At 32.4% G+C, this 12134-nt stretch overlaps 1 protein-coding gene across 1 annotated transcript in view; it reads right to left on the bottom strand.

The window, feature by feature from the left end:
* LOC100175212 overlaps positions 1-12134 on the bottom strand; it is a gene marked incomplete at its 3' end in the record, with an annotated part of 276802 nt that overhangs the window by 79362 nt on the left and 185306 nt on the right. Inside the window, exons 126-156 of the mRNA XM_026837993.1 lie at positions 12005-12087; positions 11668-11821; positions 10814-10896; positions 10596-10749; positions 10381-10463; positions 9541-9694; positions 9394-9476; positions 9184-9337; positions 9052-9134; positions 8773-8926; positions 8605-8687; positions 8395-8548; positions 7565-7647; positions 7272-7425; positions 7133-7215; positions 6918-7071; positions 6455-6537; positions 6076-6229; positions 5925-6007; positions 5711-5864; positions 5554-5636; positions 5324-5477; positions 5188-5270; positions 4973-5126; positions 4830-4912; positions 4100-4244; positions 3953-4035; positions 3735-3888; positions 3598-3680; positions 3167-3320; positions 3030-3112 (exon numbers count right to left, since the gene is read on the bottom strand). Coding sequence (XP_026693794.1) covers positions 3030-3112; positions 3167-3320; positions 3598-3680; positions 3735-3888; positions 3953-4035; positions 4100-4244; positions 4830-4912; positions 4973-5126; positions 5188-5270; positions 5324-5477; positions 5554-5636; positions 5711-5864; positions 5925-6007; positions 6076-6229; positions 6455-6537; positions 6918-7071; positions 7133-7215; positions 7272-7425; positions 7565-7647; positions 8395-8548; positions 8605-8687; positions 8773-8926; positions 9052-9134; positions 9184-9337; positions 9394-9476; positions 9541-9694; positions 10381-10463; positions 10596-10749; positions 10814-10896; positions 11668-11821; positions 12005-12087 — 3629 coding nt within the window. The remainder of the gene's footprint in view (positions 1-3029; positions 3113-3166; positions 3321-3597; positions 3681-3734; positions 3889-3952; positions 4036-4099; positions 4245-4829; positions 4913-4972; positions 5127-5187; positions 5271-5323; positions 5478-5553; positions 5637-5710; positions 5865-5924; positions 6008-6075; positions 6230-6454; positions 6538-6917; positions 7072-7132; positions 7216-7271; positions 7426-7564; positions 7648-8394; positions 8549-8604; positions 8688-8772; positions 8927-9051; positions 9135-9183; positions 9338-9393; positions 9477-9540; positions 9695-10380; positions 10464-10595; positions 10750-10813; positions 10897-11667; positions 11822-12004; positions 12088-12134) is intronic.

The following is a 12134-nucleotide window of genomic DNA, read 5'->3' on the forward strand; positions in this document are numbered from 1 at the left end:
TATATGTAACTGCAATGAACCGTGACACGGCAGAACATTCTGATTGGTCAGTGCGATTGTGTCCAAGCGTGTGTATATATAAGCGTTGCCTTAACCATGGCGCCCTCTATAAAATGTTAAAACTACAGCAATAGGGCAAGAAAAGGAAGTTTAAACTTCATTTGCAGAGCATGTGAAATTGTTTTGTGGGATTTTTGTATATTTGTAATAATAAAATCATTTGTTAATCAAATGGAACAAGGATTTGTAATTGTCAAGTCTTACTCTGTGTGTGTTTTAAATTGGTAAAATTACACTTGTTGTGTGATTCGATAAATTCCTTTTGTGTTTTCTAGCATATTTATTTACTGTTGTTATTTAATAAAAGTATGATAGCACCAATTCGTGGTATCACCCAAAAATTTTGACGTGAATCGATAAATTCCTTTTGTGTTTTCTAGCATATTTATTTACTGTTGTTATTTAATAAAAGTATGATAGCACCAATTCGTGGTATCACCCAAAAATTTTGACAAATATCGAGCACTATGTGCTTTTAGGCGGGTTCACACTACGAGCGGTAAAAGCGCTGGCGATGGGAGAGAGCGATTGTTGGCCGATGTGTTTGCCTACAAAGGATTCACACGCAAATGTAAAACTTCCTGGTATCCTGTTCTGTGAGAAGTTGGAAATTACATTTAACTTCGTTTCAACGTAAACATGCGATAAATAAAACAGAGGAAAATACCCAAGAAGTATAATTTCGTTTAGCAGGCAACGGCTTTTTAAAATATTAGCGCAAATGCCTAATTTGTCAAGTAACTGGCTAATGTTATATCTGCCTCTATATTTCATATATTTTGGTTTTATTTCATCATTTTTATACAAAGTAATTGTGTATTAAACACGTCCGTGTAATATTCCACTGTTTTAATCATTTTTTTTAAAGTTGGTCTTAACAAAAATTGCAAAACACCTTAACAAATGCTAAATTTAACAAAATATATTCCACATTCATATTTAATCGAAAATTATCTAAACGATTTAATTTACAGCAAAACAGTTCACGCGAAAAATTGTTACTTTTTGGCCAAAGCCGTTCAACGCTAGCAATTATCGGCAGAGTAGAAACTGTTTTAAACAAAATTTTGTTGCTCGTATCGCTAGCGATGAAGGAAGTAATGTGAACACCCCTTAAATGTTCCAAGTTCCACCACTCTACTATACAACTGAAAGTGGAGTGCTTTTAAATGTAAAAGAGCGTTTTATTGTTATGATAATCACCAGCGATGCTGTGCGTGAAATAAAAAATGCAATATATATGTTTAGTTACTAATGTCAATTATTAATGCACAGCAAGGCAGAAGAAGCTCTCAGAGAAAATCCAGACTATGTAGATTGGACAGGCTGCTCTTGTGTGTGACTACAGACCACATCATGTAAAGTGGACACGGCGCACTGTGGTGAAATAAATTGCACCTTTAGTACACCTTGTTCCTATAATTTGAACTTTTAATCAAAGTAACACTTCATTAAGTTTTGTTTAATACGAAGTTTTATTTATTTATTTTTTTTGGTCATATTGTTGATATACAGACTAATATACAATCAACTTATTATTTAAAGAAATCTCTCAAATCATTATGTTAAAATGTTATTCTTAGTATACATGAAATATGTTAATTTTTTATTATTATATAAACAAAAAATGTCCAACTGAACCTCCACATAGCCCTGCAGTTAAAAACAACTTAATATATTAATGAAATGAAGACCAAACTTACCTAAACCATAACAATTCAATTGATCCTCATCATTTCCATCATCCGCTGCTGATTTCACACTTTTCATGTTTTGTATTATTTCTCTGTGAATAAGTGAAATGGTTTTGAGATGTTATAATATTAGCAAGCATTAGTGAATACCTCAAGTTTGAGGATCTTAAAGTATCAGCATCAGAAACTGTAAGGTTGCCAGGATATCTCCAACCCATGACCTTGCAATCCACTTCTTCCCAGATTGTAATGAGACATTCAAGATTATGTGGACCATAGTAAGAATCACAATTATCGGGAAGAGCTAAAATAGCACACAATCAAAAATAATAATAAACTATACTTATCTTTTCTAGTAACATTCATTTAAAAACACAAACCAATTCCATAACATTCCATTCCCTTTTCTTCATCACCACTTTCCGCTGTGATTCGCGTTGTTTCAAAATTGTCCAATATGTTACTATAGTTGAAATATTACACAATGAAAAAATAACCTAAAACCATTAACATTTAAACTTACTCCAAAGATAATAAATCGAGGGCTTCTTTTTCTTCTTGATCCAATTTAAGCGGGTCTTTTGTTCCTTCAACCAAACAACCATTTATATACCACAGATTTGTAAAGCATTCCATACTGTGAGGTCCGTAGTATGTAGTACAATTTTCCGGAAATACTGAATAAGATGTGATCTTTAACAAAATTAAAAACTTTGGCATTTAAACTCCTATTAGCCAAATGCTACAGATAAGGTCACAACAATGGTCAAAGAACAAAAAATGACAGTTTCAGTATATTTAAAAAACTTTATCTAAATCCAAGCTAACAGTACAATTTTTTTCTCAAGTTCAACAAACAAGCTTTAAAATCGTGATTAGCCCAAGTTTAGGTTCTATTAAGAAATATTAAAATGATCATAATGTTTAGCAAGCTAACCTAAACCATAACAATTCAATTGATGATCATCATTTCCTGCATCAGCTGCCGATTTTACACCTTCCATGTTTGCTCTTACATGCCTATAACAAACAATTTTTTTTTTTGCAAGAATTAAAAACAGTATTTACCGTAAATTAAAGGTTTGTAATGCAGCATCTGCACTTGTAAGATTGCCAGGATATCTATAACCTTTGGTTTTGCAATCCACTTCTTCCCAGATTGTGATAAGGCATTCAAGAGTGTGAAGTCCATGATATGAAGTGCAATTTTTAGGAAACGCTAAAAATAGTTACAGAAGATCACAAAATGTAATCACATTTAAAGTTGTTACAAACCAAGACCATAACATTCCAACTCTTTATCTTTATCACCACCATTAGCTTCTGCTTGAACCGTTTCAAAATTATTGATAACCTCACTGTAAATAAAATAGACAAATCAACTTTATAAAGACAATTTTATTCATACTCACTTAACATTCAGCAAATCTAAAGCATTTTTTTCAGTGGTGTTTAATTTAACTGGAGCTTTGGTTCCTTCCTTCAAACAACCTTTTGATTGCCAGATAGTCGTAAGACATTCCACACTGTGTGGTCCATAGTATGTGGCACAATTGTCGGGAAATACTAAACATATAAGATAAGATAAAGGTGTGAATGGTCCATTTAAAACACAAGCATCACAATTGTCAGGAAACGCTAAACATATATTGGCAAAATCATGCAGATTTTCGAAAAACATTTTTTTCCAAAAACACTGCACAGGGGATTTATTGTCACAGTTAGAAGATCACAGATAAAATAGAAAGACGTAAGTTCCCATTTCAAAGTATAGTTTAAGACATTGGTATTCGAGGAAAAATATAGGAAAAAAACAAAAAAAGTATTAATACAATAATCTCACTAATTCCATAACAGTTTAACTGATGATCATCATTTCCATCATCAGCTGCTGATTTTATGCCTTGCATGTTTTCTTTTATAGATCTGTATTTGTAAATCCTTTAGTATACACAGTTTATTTAGTTTACAACATCTTACTTTAAGTTCAAAATTTTTAAGGATTCTGACTCTGGAATAGTCAGATTGCCAGGATATCTGTAACCTTTGACTTTGCAATCCACTTCTTTCCATATTGTGATGAGACAATTAAAAAAGTGAGGTCCGTGATAAGAATCACAATTCTCAGGATAAACTAAAACGAAATACAATAGTAGGCAAATTAGTACCAATAGCAATGCTGTTAATAATGTACAAACCAATTCCATAACATTCCAATCCTTTATCTTTGTCACCACCATGAGCTTCCATTTGAATAGTTTCAAACTTTTGTAAAACTTCACTATTATTGGAGAAGTTAAACAAAAAACAAGCCTTATTTTTTAAAATTTGAAGTCAAATCAAACCTTAGATCTATATCATGCAGTTCAGTATCATTTAATTTAGCTGGAGCTTTTGCTCCGTCACCTAAACAACCTTTCCATTCCCAGATAGTTGTAAGGCATTCCACACTGTGTGGTCCATAGTATGTATCACAATTGTCAGGGAACACTGCAAAAAACAAACAAACAGAAAAATCTACAACAGCATTTTTTTGTAAAAGCAGTGTTTCTAACATAAGGAGTTACACAGTCCCACAATACATCACAGTCCCGAAGATGCACAAAGGTAAGCGAATCTGCTTATCTTCTTTATCAACAATTTTTTTATAATGAATTGGCCCAATTCAGGGCCCCGATCTCTTTTTGTAGTTATTTTATTGCACTATGTGATAAAGGTATATTTTTTGTAAAAGCAGTGTTTCTAACATAAGGAGTTACACAGTCCCACAATACATCACAGTCCCGAAGATGCACAAAGATAAGCGAATCTGCTTATCTTCTTTATCAACAATTTTTTTATAATGAATTGGCCCAATTCAGGGCCCCGATCTCTTTTTGTAGTTATTTTATTGCACTATGTGATAAAGGTATATTGCTACTAAAAATACTTTGCTGGATATATTTCAATGTGGGCTATTAACAATTTTGAAATAAACAACAAAAGAGACACAAACATATTAATAATACAAAAAACCTCATTGGGGGTTGCAGTATTGGAAAGCTGGAAATGTCAGTTTTAGATCGACCTACTCACCTAAGCCATAACAATTCAATTGATGATCATCATTTCCATCATCGGCCGCTGATTTAACACTTTTCATGTTTTCTCTGACAGCTCTATTAAAATGTAATTGGATTAAGGTTGCAAATAAATTAAATAATTTATAGCACAATCACCTTAAGTTACGAAATTCTAATGTATGTGAATTTGTAGTTGTGAGGTTGTTAGGATATCTATAACCTTGAACCTTGCAATCCACTTCTTCCCAGATGGTGATGAGACATTCAATGGAATGACGTCCGTGGTAAGAATTGCAATTATTTGGAAACACTAAAACGTTAGATACCAATATATATATTGTATTATAAAATGTAATTAATCAAACACAAACCAAGTCCATAACATTCTAGTTCTTTATCTTCATCACCACCATCAGCTTTCATTTGAACCAATTTAAACTTGTTGAAAACTTCACTGTAGTCGTAAAATATAAACAACAAAATTAAAAAATCGAAAAAAATGCATACTGTAAATTCAACACAACTACACTATGTAGTTCAGCCTGATCAAGTTTAACTGGTGCTTTTGTTCCTTCACTTAAACAACCCTTCATCAACCAAATTGTTGTAAGACATTCAACAATATGTTCTCCATGGTATGTGTCACAGTTTTCAGGAAAAACTGAAAAAAAAGTGTTTAAATGTCAGAAAAAACAATCATTTGCAATACTATTAACAATTTAAACAAATCAACTTACTCAGGCCGTAACAATTTAACTGGTGGTAATCATTTCCACCATCAGCTGCTGATTTTACAGTTTCCATGTTTTCTTTTATTGCTCTGCGTATATTACACTTAAAATTAGTAAAAGGGAAAGCTGTATTGTTGTGCCAACTGAAAGGGCAAATACCTACGTCAGGTTCAGCAGCTCTAAAGTATGCGTGTCATCAGTAGTGAGATTGTTGGGATGTCTGAAACCTTCGACTTTGCAATCCACTTCTTCCCAGATTGTGATGAGACAGTCAACAGAGTGAGGTCCAAAAAATGAATCACAATTTTCAGGAAAAGCTAAAATGAAACAGAATAATAAAAGTTACTTGAAAAATGTTTAAAAAGACAGAAACAAACCAATTCCATAACATTCCAATTCTTTGTTTTTATTGCCTCCAACAGCTTCAAGTTGAACTAATTCAAAATTATCCAAAACCTCACTGCATTTGAAATATTAAAATAAACTGTTATTATAGGGGTTTTATTTTTGAACAACACTTAGACTCACCCAACATTCAGCAAATCCAAAGCACCTCTTTCAGTTGTGTTTAATTTATCTGGAGCTTTGGTTCCTTCACTCAAACAACCTTTTGATTCCCAGATAGTGGTAAGGCATTGCACACTGTGCGGTCCGTAGAATGTGTCACAATTTTCGGGAAATACTGTAATAAAAAATCAATTACACTATCTGAGTAAAATTCAGATACGTATTGGAGTAAAATTCTGATTACCTTTAATGCTTCTAAATTTAAAGGTAAGATTAAAATATATTTGCTTTGAAAAACAACCAACAGTTTTAGTTTATTAAACTAAGCCAAAACAATTTAACCAACACATTTTTTTTGTAAAGTATTATTAAAACAACAAAAAAAGAAATCATGGTTTACCTAAACCATAACAATTTAATTGATGATCATTATTTCCACCATCAGCTGCTGATTTTACACTTTCCATGTTTGCTGTAATATCTCTGTACAAGTGTAACTATGTTAAAGAGAAATTAAAGACACTTCGTAATCTTTGATTTTCTATTCAGATTCTGTCCCATTTATTGTTACTTTTATTATACTTCGTGATGTCATTAGTCCTTCTTGTATAAGTGTAAACCAGTCTCTTAACAATGAGAAATGGCGTACTAATAATTTTATTGTGCCAATATCTTAATAATTAAATGCTCAAAAGTAATACTGCATCTGTAAAAAAAATTTTACTGCACAATGCACAATATTCATTCATTCATTGTTAACTTCCTAATGGTAGGGTTTTTAACAGAAACATTTTAATTGACCCCAGTTCCCCATTTAACATATCAACTATTTCTTATATTCAATTTACAAAAATAAAACCTGCCTTAAATTCCTTTTTTGCATAGCATCAAACTCAGACATAGTCAGGTTGCCAGGATATCTATAACCTTTGACTTTGCAATCCACTTCTTCCCAGATTGTGATGAGACAATCAATAGAGTGGGGTTCGTGATATGAAGTGCAATTCTCAGGATAAACTGAAATATATTAATTAAGATACTTTTTTTTCTGACAAAGTCATGCAAACAAAATACGAACCAAGTCCATAACATTCTAATTGTTTAACTTCATCACCAGCATAGGCACCAGCTTGAACCATCTCAAAATTTTCCAAAATCTTACTGTGTTATAGTTAAGTTATGTGGGGTTTGTTGAAAATAAAAACAGCATTACATACTCAACATTCAACAAATTTAAAGCATCTTTGTCAGCTGTATCTAATTTATCTGGAGCTTTTGTTCCTTCACTTAAACAACCCTTTGATTCCCATATAGTTGTAATACATTCTGCACTGTGTGGTCCATGGTATGTGGTACAGTTTTCAGGAAATACTGAAATAGTTTATTATAAAATCAGACATATTAGAATTAATAAAAGGTTTAAACCAAAATTTAAGTATACCATTTAATTACAGATATATACCATATTGTTTAGGTGTATTTATAAAACTAAATGTAGAGTCCTATTTACCTAAACCATAACAGTTTAATTGGTGATCATCATTTCCACCATCAGCTGCTGATTTTACACCTTCCATGTTTGTTTTTATAGCACTGAAATTATTAAAAGCAATAAATCAAGATAAAAACTGTGTTTGTTGTATGGTCATGTAATGTCTGGTGCCGAGGCTTAAATGTAGGTCTAATCACAAAAGACACACAGTTTAAATATTCTCCACAAGCAAGCACATTTTGTTTTAAAAATAATGCATCATTTGCATTGAGTACTATATACGACGCTTTACCCTTATACCATAATGTGTTCTTGGGCAAGATACTTCACTAAAACCATGTTGTGTGCTTGACAAGATACTCAATAAAAATGTGATAAGCGAAAGATAAAGATGATGTGAAATACACATCTGACTGTGATGCAGTGTTGTAAAATTGAGAAGAGTAGCCTATGACATGAGTTGTGGGAATTAGTTAAAGACACTGCAACCAGACTTGAGCCATAACAAGAGGAGTGTTCTGGTTGAAGTTGGTGACCTGTGTGTTGGAAACTGTATTGCGGAAGGTGTCCAAGACAGAGTTGCACTGGTTGCTTGATAGACTTAAATAGGCTTTGGTGTATTAGGTTAATGGGCCAAGTCTTTGACAAGGACTACACCAACATAAAACAGAATGGTTCTGCAGTACAATTGATTCTAAAATTCTGCATGGAGACGCCTTGATGCGTTGACATATTTATGAAAAAGGTGTTGCACAACAGGGTTGTGTGGTGTTGTACAACTTCGCTAACAACAGAATATAAATTGACTTTTATTGCATTTTTATTTTTCCATAATAAGGTCAACTCACCGCAAAGCCGAGTTTTTTAAAGCAATAGCATCTGCACTTGTTAGATTGCCAGGGTATCTATAACCTTTGACTTTGCAATCCACTTCTTCCCAGATTGTTATAAGACAATCAAGAGAATGAGGTCCATGATATGAAGTGCAATTCTCCGGAAAAACTGCAAACTAACGACTTTTATACCCTTTTCAAAAGTATATTAAAACAAATACAAACTTAGTCCATAACATTCCAATCCTTTATCTTTGTCACCACCATCAGCTTCCATTCGAATCGTTTTATAATTATCCAAAACCTCACTACATGTTAGAGAATAATTTTACATACTGAAATACAAACTTGCTATGTTGTTTAACAATATTTTGTAGCACAAGTTATACTTACCCAACATTGAGCAAATTTGTGATGTCTCTTTCGATGGTTGTTAACTTAACAGGAGCTTTTGTGCCTTCACCTACACAACCTTTGGATTCCCAGATAGTTGTAAGACATTCCAAACTATGTGGGCCGTAGTATGTGCTACAATTTTCAGGAAACACTAAAAAAATTACACATAGTGTATTACCAATACCTAATTTACAGGAGCTGAAGATACGAAGACAATAAAACACATGATGGGTAACTGCAAACTAAAATAAAAAAATAACTTAAAATTTGTCATACCTAAACCATAACAATTCAACTGATGATCATCAGATCCACTATCAGCTGCTGACTTTACACCTTCCATGTTTTCCCTTATTGCTCTATGTAAAAAAATAGAGTAATAGAGCATCTGACCTGCAAGTAACCTACCTCAAATTAAAAGATTTCAAAGCATTAGCATCAGCAGTTGTAAGGTTGCCGGGATATCTGTAACCTTTGACTTTGCAATCCACTTCTTCCCAGATTGTGATGAGACAATTAATAGAGTGAGGTCCGTGATATGAAGTGCAATTCTCAGGAAAAACTAAAAAGATTGTAGTGCATTAGTTAGCGTTAGCAAAGCTAAATATAAAAACAAACCAAGTCCATAACATTCCAATTCTTTATCATCATCCCCACTTGCTGCTTTCATTTGAACAGTTTCAAAATTATCCAAAACTTCACTATAAATGTAAATACAAAAATAACATCATATTGTAATTCAATGCAGCATGACATAAAACATACTTAACGTTAAGCAAATCTAATATATCTTTCTCAGGAGTATCTAGTTTAACTGGAGCTTTTGTGCCTTCACTTAAACAACCCTTTGATTCCCAGATAGTTGTAAGACATTCCACACTGTGTGGTCCATGGTATGTGGTACAATTTTCAGGTAATACTGAAAACAACAATATTTCTAATGAACATACTATTAAAAATTATAAAAAATAAATATCTGATTTCAGCGACACAGGTGTTTGTACAAGCTTAAAATATTCAATCAGTTCTTTAGGAAATTTATAAGAAGACTGGATTTTGATTTCTTTATGGAGTCAAAACATTTTTAATGACATTTTCAGAGAACCTGTGGTTCAGTGTAATTTGGGTTTTTAAGCAAAATATAAAAATCTATTGAAAAGTGGATTCCTTGTTTGTTTTCCACCCAACTAAGGGGTTTAATTGAATTGATTACTGGCCTCAGCAAAATCAAATACTTGACTTATAACCAAACAAAATTGAATAATACACAAAAAAACATAAACTATGTAAAAAATGCTACATAATACCAAAAAAAATGAAAAAAACAGCTGAGGTATCTAAAATTGCAATTTACTGAAAGCCACAGATTAACATAGATATCAAATAAAACCACTTTTCTTTGACAGAATGACGTTAAAACCTTGATAATGTGCAGAATACAAATTATATAGATACTAAACTTTTACCAACTGTACTCGTCCCTAAAGGAATAAATTATAAATTATAACTAGTCTATAACAACTTGTTTTAGGAAGCAACAACAAGAACTCAATGATTACTTAACGTCCCCAAAGATAGAACTTAATAAACACAAAACTAACTTACCATAGCCATAACAGTTCAATTGATGATCATCATTTCCACCATCTGCTGCTAATTTTACACTTTTCATGTTTTCTCTTATTGCTCTAAGAAAAGCAATATATTTTATACGTTCACATTCACAATGCTTACACCATATTCGTATAAAAACAAACAAGTTAAACATAAAGAATACATTGAACTGAATTAAATTAAATTTTCATTAAAAAAAAACATACGTTAAATTCAATGCTTTCATGGCATCTGCATCAGCGGTTGTTAGATTGCCAGGATATCTGTAACCTTTGACTTTGCAATCCACTTCTTTCCAAATTGTAATAAGACAATTGATGGAATGAGGTCCGTGATATGAATGACAATTTTCAGGATATACTAAAACGAAATGCAATAGTAGGATTACTTGCATCAATAGAAGTGCTATAAACATTGTACAAACCAATTCCGTAACATTCCAATCCTTTAACTTTATTTCCACCGTGAGCTTCAACTTGGACTAATTCAAAATTGTTTAAAACTTGTCTGTATTTAAATAGAGCATACAAAAACACGCTTACAATAAAAATTTTACATACCTACAGTCAGCAAATCCAATGCCTCTGTTTCATTTGTTTCCAATTTAACTGGAGCTTTTGTTCCTTCACCTAAACAACCTTTCCATTTCCAGATAGTGGTAAGACATTCCACACTGTGTGGTCCATAATACGTGTCACAATTATCTGGAAATACTGAAGAAAAAAAAAATTATATGAAGTTTTAAGCACAAATTCTAGATATTACACTTAAAGACAATAGTTTAGCTCACCAATTCCATAACAATTTAACTGATGATCATCATTTCCACCATCTGCTGCTGATTTCACACTTTCCATGTTTTCTCTTACAGTTCTATGTAAAAAAATTAAGAATGTTGTTTTTTTTTGTAAAAATTAAACTCACGCCAGATTTGATGTTTTCAAAGAATCACGATCAATAGTAGTAAGGTTATCGGGATACCTATAACCTTCGACTTTGCAATCCACTTTTTTCCAGATTGAGATCAGACAATCAGTGGAGTGAGGTCCGTGATAGGAATCACAATTCTCAGGATAAACTGAAAGGTAATACAATAGTAGGACAACATCCACCAATAGCAACGGTGGTAATAATGTACAAACCAATTCCATAACATTCCAATCCTTTATCCTTGTCACCACCATCAGCTTCCATTCGAACCAGATCAAATTTGTTTAATATCCCTCTATATTAAAAAGAGCATATAAAAAACAACGCTTACAATAAAAATTTACATACCTAATAGTCAGCAAATCCAATGCCTCTGTTTCATTTGCTTCCAATTTAACTGGAGCTTTTGTTCCTTCACTTAAACAACCTTTCCATTCCCAAATGGTGGTAAGACATTCCACACTGTGTGGTCCATAATACGTGTCACAATTGTCAGGAAACACTGAAATCGAAATATTTGTTACTTTTTATGGACATATCAAACATCACGTAGATGGTTTTAGCTACTTGGTAGATGGTTTTAGCTACAAAACAGAGTTTGAAATTAAAGGAAGAAGAAGACCCATGAAAAGTCGTACGGTTATTATAAAAAACACAGTTTAAAAGTAAAACAAAAACATTTTACCTAAACCATAACAATTCAATTGATGATCAGCATTTCCACCATCTGCTGCTGATTTAACAGCTAACATATTTGCTTTTATTGCTCTGTAAACATAAATCACTTAATTAAAAAAGTAAGTTATTTCCAAACC

The sequence above is a fragment of the Ciona intestinalis genome, unplaced genomic scaffold (genome assembly GCF_000224145.3).
Source record: "Ciona intestinalis unplaced genomic scaffold, KH HT000047.2, whole genome shotgun sequence".
NCBI classification, from domain to species: Eukaryota; Metazoa; Chordata; class Ascidiacea; order Phlebobranchia; family Cionidae; genus Ciona; species Ciona intestinalis.